General features: G+C 54.2%; 1 protein-coding gene across 1 annotated transcript; it reads left to right on the top strand.

The window, feature by feature from the left end:
- Window positions 1–4,135: 4,135 nt before the first annotated feature.
- On the top strand, window positions 4,136–6,882 carry LOC122373681 (beta-glucuronidase-like). The gene has a single exon (XM_043351985.1). It carries the CDS (start codon window positions 4,572–4,574, stop codon window positions 6,639–6,641), a length of 2,070 nt encoding a protein of 689 aa, XP_043207920.1. The 5' UTR covers window positions 4,136–4,571; the 3' UTR covers window positions 6,642–6,882.
- The last annotated feature ends 1,478 nt before the right edge of the window (window positions 6,883–8,360 follow it).

Below are 8,360 nucleotides of genomic sequence, written 5' to 3'. Positions count from 1 at the left end.
CCCCCCCCCCCCCAGCGGCCGGCGGGTGGCGCGGAGGCCCAGCGGCCGCCGGGTTAACATGATCTCCTTCGACCAAGCTCTTGACCTGGGGGTTTTGACCTGACCATGTCCCGAGGTCAATACCTAAAATTGACCTCACCCAAACCAAAAGTATACTTTTCGACGCGGTTGAGCAAGGCGAACACGATGCTGTCAAAATCGCGGCTTTGCGATCACTTTTTGCGAAGTTATTCACCAAAAACGGAACCCGCACACTGGGTCACTTGACGTGACCTCAGAGGTCACCGGTTGACCTGAGACCCTAAAATCGGGTACCAATCGCTGCATCACGTAACGGCGCACACGCTCGTTTTTTCCGCGACGCTATAGCTTTATTAGGGGGCGAAACGGCGAGAGGGGTCGTACCCGCCTAACTCCTCCCCTCCCCCCTCGGCCGGCGCGTATGTAAAAAACCAATAGGTCCGGGAGGGTTAAAGTTGGTATTTATTTTAAATTTTCTGTTATTACTACAAACATTGATATTACTACAAACAAATGTTATTCCTGCAAATTGTTTTTTTTAGATGAGAATTAGCTTACGAGTTACGATGCAGCATAGAACCAGCTTAACCCTCGCCCGTTTTGGTGTTTTTCCAGCCGCGAACGTATAAGAGGGGGTCCGTTGGACTCCCCCCTTGCCGTTGCGCCCCTGATCGAGCTAGAGCTTCGCGGAAAAAACGAGCGTGTTGCCCGTGACGAGAGAAAGCCGATGATACCCGATTTTAAGGTCCTAGGTCATTGGTTGACCTTTTAGAATAGGTCAGTGACCCAAAAGTCGGGAAAATCGGGACCTGTTAGAACGTCGTAAAGTATGGCTGCTATGGAATTTGTCGGGATGTTGATCACGAATATCATGTTAGTTTTTATCACAGATGATGTCTTCATGCATTTAGGCCAGGTCGGGTCAGGTCGGGTCAGGTCAACCAGTAGAGGTCCTGCCGGGTAATTGTATAAAAAGGTGTCAACCGCCTCTGACAGTTTCGTGTAACATGTTACGAAGGCACCAAAACTACTTCGTAAATGTTCATATGGTTGCTAAATTCGAATTCAGCTCCAAAAACTGGCCTAGAAATATGTAAAACTCGAAAAAGTGAACCGGGGTCATCAAAGGTCAGTGGCCTGAGCTGACCCTCAGGTGACCTTGACACCCACCCTAATGCATGGGACCAACATCATTTCACATGTTTGAACGCTTGAAACAGCGAAAAGACTACAAACGCGTGGCTAATGCGAGCCGACATACTACGAATCGCGATTCCGGCCAAACATGGTGTCGAAAAGTAGGTCACAGGTCAAAGGTCATTTGGGTCAGGGTTATGAAATTTTCAGGGTAGATGTAAAATTTATAAACTCGTGGGTAGGTACTGAAAGTGTCGTCGCGATCGGCCGCTTTTTACGCGAGATATTCGCGAAAAATCGAGGGGAGTGGGTTCGTTCGATCTCCCCCCCCCCCCCCCCATATACGAGCGGGGGTTAAAGTGATCATCCCACCTTAACATTAGCTTAGAATTGAGATAGCTAAATTGGGGTATTTGGCTCGCACTTACCGGTTTGGAAACTCACCGCATTGAGGAAGGCTTTGGTTCGCAGATATTTAGTTTCAAAGTTGCAGCACTTTGGATTCAGTTCAGAGGGGATAATGCATTTGAATGCCCCCTCTGAATTTGTAACGTCAGCGCAGATCTAGCACTGGCGGTCGCAGCCGCTAGCAACTAGGGGGGGGAGGGCAAAGTCGCACTCGCGAGTGCGACTCGACGCGCGGTACATCACATTTATTTATCACTAGGGGGAGGGGTGATCGGCTAGTTTTTTTAACGTATAGCAAAATCTAGGAATATAAAATCTAAAATCAAATGGAAAATCTATTTCTATGCTCCCAATGCTCTGATTGCTGCCGTGTTAGATAGTCCAGCTGGCCAGGGGGGTCTGGCAGCGCAGCAGCATTTGCGACTGCGTCAGCAGTATGAACTCAATGACTTGGATTTGTCCGCTATCTCGCCTTCTGAGCTTCATAATGTCTTTGGTGCCTGGATCGAAGAAATTGTGCGTGGAAGGGAGAATGCTGAAGCTCCAGATCGGTTTGTGTACCGGATTTAGGGAAACACGCATTTTACACTCGCTTCCTGTGTTTTTTTTGTTTGTTGAAGTGTTGTGGTGCCTAATGTGTACCTACTTTGTGTGTATATGCACCGATTTTGGTACGAAATAAACCGTTATTATTATTATTATTATTATTATTATTATTATTATTATTATTATTATTATTATTATTATTATTATTATTACTATTATTATTCCTGTTCAAACGACCCTCGACCTGTGACCTCCAGAACCATGTCCAGAATGGTGATTCAGCGTAAGTTATGCGCGCATTTAGGGTAAATGGCCAAAACCATAGAACGTTAAGGGGTGGGGAGGGGGGGGTCGGCACTCGGCAGGTAGGTCTATATAAGCAGGATCCCACCGGATTCGGTGGTTGACTTTGATCGGATTTATCGACGAAAAACTCCGATAGGTAACCTCCAACCGCCGTTGCATTTCAGAAAGTCAACAAACCATTTCTGAAACCATGCGTCGGACCTGACAAAGAATGTATATGCAGTGGTGTGGTGTCTTGATCGACGCGCTTGAGACAAAATGCGACGGTCAAATATCAATTTGGGAAAGGTCCGTCACGACCCGATGGTTGGGGGGGGGGGACGACGGACGTTTGAAGTCGATTCTTCCCATGCAGCACCCATAGGCATAATGTTAACAATGTAAAATCCCCCCCCCCCCCCCCCCCGGTGGCGGAGCCCATGATTTTGGCGCCCAGCTGCCGGCTGCCCCACCTCGAGAAGGGGCCACAACTACAAGTAGCCGCTCTTGCCCCTAGATGGCTCTAGTAGTACAGCGCCTGAACTCACCCTGTGCCGCAAGACACGTGCCCCGGCGGAACAGTGCAGCGGCGGGCACTTCTTCCAAGACGCGAACCGAACCAAAGGCACCGCTAGTCACGCGTTGCTGGATACCTGCCACCGACGAATCCGTGACGGCAAGTTTTCTTTCAACATGACAACATCAAACTCAACGTAAGCAAAGTCGCAGCCCCAATTCTCTAACACATTCTAATTATACAGGGTGTCCCAGAAGTCTTGAAGCTTTGTTATTTTTGTCGTGTGACCTTGCTATGCCACCGATTAAGGCGAATCATGCCTCAAACGAAAGAGAATGAACTGAAATTTTGTATTTTCATGCGTAGAGCACCACTTTAGTCAGGTGGCCCCCGTTGTGAGTCGCACAAGAACGAGCGCGAGAGATCACATCTATCGCTGCCGCCAAGATCTCCCGGTTTGCGAAACACCGGTGTCGCCATGCCCGTTTCTTGTCAGCTTCAGAGTCTTATTCCCTGAAGCGAGCGACATAATATTAGCGACATATATTTGCGACGGGTTGATATTTGTTTTAGCACCATAATAATGCGACGAATCAAAGGATTTCAACGGGCTGTTGCTTAGCGCGCTCAAGTAGCTGAGCCTTATTTTCGTAATGGATGCAGGCAAACACGTCAGGAGACTTTCTGATCAGTAAATCATTATGTTGCTAATGTTTTCTCGGAGATCCAATACTCTGTTTCCTGGCTCGCTTCATGAAATAAGGCTCTGAAGCTGACCAGAAACGGGCATGGCGACACCGGTGTTTCGCAAACCGGGAGATCTTGGCGGCAGGGAAGAACGTGATCTCTCGTGTTCAATCTTGTGCGACTCACAACGGGGGCCACCTGACTTAAGTGGTGCTCTAGGCATGAAAATACAAAACTTCAGTTCATTCTCTTTCGTTTGAGGCGTCATTTGCCTTAATCAGTGGCATAGCAAGGTCACACGACAAAAATAAAAAAGCTTCAAGACTTCTGGGACACCCTGTATTATCATTGTATTCCCTGCAGAGTGCACTCTCATATTTCCCTCTACACTCTGTCGTACCCTCACTGTTCTGCCTTCTGTCCTCCATGAGCCCCCCCCCCTCCCGTCCCCGTCGGCAGGCCACTGCCCCCGGCCGGAGGTATCACATTACTCGGGCCCACCCACCGCGCCGTCCGTCGGTGGGTCTGCACACCGTTCCGTGCCGCTACCGTCCCAGTACGCGGCTAGACCCCGCGGCGGACGGTACGGGAGGCTCTCCTCCGCCGGGGCCGCGGCGCAGCGCTGAACTACCTCCCGTCTCACCGGCGCTGGGCCAGCTCTCAGACCGTTTGCCGCCGCTCGGAGGAAGCGTTTGCCGGCGCTCGGAAGCAGCGTTTGCCGGCGCTCGGAGGAAGCGTTTGCCGGCGCTCGGGAGCGGTGTTTGCCGCCGCTCGGAGTAAGTGTTTGCCGGCGCTCGGAGGAAGCGTTTGCTGCCGCTCGGAGACAGTGTTTGCCGGCACTCGGAGACAGCGTTTGCCGGCGCTCTGAGACACCGTTTGCCGGCTCTCAGGAACAGCGTTTGCCGGCTCTCAGGAGCAGCGTTTTCCGGCTCTCGGGAGCGGTGTTTCCGGTCCCTGACCCGCAGCAGCGATGCGTTCCCTAACGCTGTTGCTGGTGCTGGGCGCCGCCGGGCCGCTGTGCGCCGACCCCGCGGTGCGCCGGCCGGACGGAGCGGCGCCGTTCGCCGGCCTGCCGCCGCAGGACTCCGAGTGGCGAGAGGTGCGCTCCCTGGACGGCCTGTGGCAGTTCAAACTGTGCCCCACCGACGACCCAGAGCGCGGCTTCCGCGAGCAGTGGTTCGCCGCGATGCCGAGCGCCGAAGACCCGGAGGTGCTCGACATGCCCGTGCCGGCCAGCTACAACGACATCACGCAGCGGGCGGACGTGCGCGACCACCTCGGCTGGGCCTGGTACTGGCAGCAGGCGTGGGTTCCGCGCTCCTGGGCTGGGCGGCGGACAGTGCTGCGGGTCGGCAGCGCCCACTACTCAGCCGTGGTCTACGTAAACGGCGCACGGGCAGCCGAGCACAGCGGGGGTCACCTGCCGTTCGCGGCCGACGTCACCGACCTACTACTGCCCGGTCAGGCCAACCTAGTCTCCATCGGCGTCAACAACACTCTGACCGACATCACTGTGCCGCAGGGCCGCACCGTGCGCAAAGCCAACAGCTCCAGCTACGTCTACCCCGAGGGCTACGAGACGCTCGAGTACAACTTCGATTTCTTCAACTACGCTGGCCTGCACCGGCCCGTGCTGCTCTACACCACCGCTGACACCTTCGTCGAGGACGTCACCGTGACGTCGACACTGGCCGCCGACGGCTCGGCCGCCGTCACGTACGCCGTCACGGCGGCCACCGTGCTGACGCAGGACGACGTCACGATGAACGTCACGCTCGTGTCTCCCGGCGGAGAGCCGGTGGGCGCGGCCGACGGCGCCCAGGGCGTGTTGACGGTGACTCAGCCGGAGCTGTGGTGGCCCTACCTGATGGACGCCTCGCCCGGCCGCCAGTACACACTGATCGTCGAGCTGCTGGCCGCCTCCGGCGCGCGGGACATCTTCCGGCAGAGGTTCGGCATCAGGGAGATCACGTGGGATGCCGACTCGGTCTCCATCAACGGCCGTCCCGTGTACATCCGAGGATTCGGCAAACACGAGGACAGCGACATCCGCGGCAAGGGCCTCGACCTGCCGCTGCTCGTCAAAGACTTCAACCTGATCGAGTGGCTGGGCGCCAACTGCTTCCGCACGTCCCACTACCCGTACGCCGAGGAGATCATGGACGCGGCCGACGCGCGCGGCATCATGGTCATCGACGAGACACCGGCCGTGTCGCTAGACTACTCGCAGACGGGCGGCGACGACCGGCTCCTGACGGCGCACACGGAGGCGCTCTCCGGCCTGATCGCGCGCGACAAGAACCGCCCCTCGGTGCTGATGTGGTCGCTGAGTAACGAGGCCAAGACGGGCCAGCCGGAGGCGGTGCCTTACTACCAGACGCTGGTGGCGCTGGCGCGCGCCCAGGACGGCACACGGCCCGTGACGGCCGTGCTCAACACCTACCCTGACACGGAACTGGTGGCGCCGCTGCTGGACGTGATCCTTGTGAACCGCTACTTCGGCTGGTACTCGGACACCGGACACTCCGAGCTGATCGACCTGCAGGCCCGGCACTTCCTCACCTTCTGGCGCGACACGTTCGGCAAGCCGGTGGTTCAGTCGGAGTATGGAGCTGACACGGTGGCCGGTCTCCACCAGCAGCCCACCTTCGTCTTCACGGAGGAGTACCAGACCCAGCTGATGGCCGCCAACTTCCGCGCCTTTGAGGCGGTGCGCGCGCAGGGCTGGTTTGTCGGGGAGATGATCTGGAACTTCGCCGACTTCATGACCAAGCAGGATACGACTCGGGTGGTGGGGAACCGGAAGGGGGTGCTGACCCGTCAGCGACAGCCCAAGATGTCGGCGCACCTACTGCGCTCGCGCTACTGGGCGCTGGCGCAGCGCACTGACATGCCGGAGCTGCTGCTGCCCGACGACCTCATGTTCTCCGGCGACTTCACCGGGGTGCAGAAGAAGCAGTGCCCCGCCCGGCCGGCCGCCGGCTGGCAAACGAGCGCCGTGAAGGGCAGGTGGGAGCACAAGACCAGCACCAAACCCTGACCGGGTCGTGACGGTCAGACGCTGCTTGTGATGTTTTAGTGCTGTTTGTGGTGTTTGTACAGTGTTTGTATGCCGTGTGTTTGATTGACTGATTGCCATAGTTACAATGGGACGGTTGTTAATTTTGTTATGTACTTCTTTGCCGACTCTCTTCGGCATTACGATTTGGTCAGAGCTGAGCCGCTTTCATCTTATGTGATTTGTTCGCTGTGTTTTAAAATATACACTACTGATAGCGGTCGACAGGGGAGTTCAGAGCGGGTCAATGACCTGTCAGCGGTCTGTGCCCTATCGGTCAGCGATGGGAGATCTGCGTGACCACCGCTAGATAGCGCCGACAGGGCGGCACTGTGACGGCTGAGGAGTTTTCAGCGATCGCCTGTATCTTATCGCCAACAAAACAAACAGCTCCATCGCCGGCTTCGAGAGCCGAGTCAGTCTGAAGAGGAAAAACTGTATCGTCCACATGATCTTAGTCTTTTCACTGGAGAACGGCTCAAACAATGGTAGCGCACGAACAAACGGTCATATTAAGATCATCTACCTCGAAAACACACCACAACTCCGTACAACAGTGCGCACTGTAGGACGGGCCAAAACGTACAGCACCCCTACACAAGTCACATTAAAAACCAGGAGATCTGTGGCCTGTATGGCACGTGCTGACAACGCACTGCCGCAGGCCACTCGAAACACACTTGGTTAGCAACAGTTGCAACATCTCTGGACGACCAAGTACGCAATGTGAACTTCATGAACATACGGCGTTCCGGCTACCAAACGAACTTAGAGGGACTCTAGCTCGACTTTAAGAAATGACATGCCGGCTTAGAACCGAAATGCCCCTTCCACACCAGCAGCAATGGGGCACATCGTACCACAAAACACTAAAACATCTGACTGCATTTTACACAAAATTACGTCAGAACGGCGAGAACTAGTGCCATACGCGCACGCACCTAAATCTGGGCTGACCCTCTGAAATGAACTGCACGGTTGTTGGGAACTATACTGAATTTCCTCAAGAACAATGGAAACATACATGGCAGTAGCAAGCCGTTTTAACTTAAAATCGTTCTTAAGTTATCCGAGGGATAAACAACTAACGTATAATCGAATGTAAGTCACCAAATCCACTGAATGACACACTTCCCTTTAGTTACCGAAACTCGTCAGGTTATTGCACCGTATCCACACATTCATCCCGTCCAGATATAGACCTAGCTGAGAGAGCTTGGCAACTGTGATTGCTGGAAGTATTGCTGGATTCCTTCGCACTTTATGCCTTATCTAGCCCAATGACCCTGTGTGATCCAACGGTTCGTCTGTGAACATTTTCACAAACGTGAAAAATAGGATGGCCATTACAGGCATGTCCACGAATTTGGCACACATTTTACGGATTGTCGGAGAGTTACCATAGTAACCATAGAGTTACCATAGAGTTACCCTGAGAGAACTCGCCGGCCCAGCGAAGGGAGTTATCTAACTCTCGTGTCTTGCCGGGACGACGCTCGTTTAAAAGTGTTGGTATCGACTTATTTAACGCCATCTAACAACACGAGGAAAGCACACCAAGACATATTCCCCTAATGCCACCGCTAGATAACCGTGTAGAGTGTAGATCCCTGTGACTCACGATAGGAGGTGAATTAAACCTCTTCACACTTGCGCTCAACAGCAAGAGGCACACATGAACATGACTCCATAAAACGCCAA

Source organism: Amphibalanus amphitrite, unplaced genomic scaffold, assembly GCF_019059575.1.
Source record: "Amphibalanus amphitrite isolate SeventyFive unplaced genomic scaffold, NRLGWU_Aamphi_draft 001534F_arrow, whole genome shotgun sequence".
Classification (NCBI taxonomy): domain Eukaryota; kingdom Metazoa; phylum Arthropoda; class Thecostraca; order Balanomorpha; family Balanidae; genus Amphibalanus; species Amphibalanus amphitrite.
The sequence above is the reverse complement of the archived record's forward strand: the minus strand, read 5'-3'. Positions and strand labels throughout refer to the sequence as shown.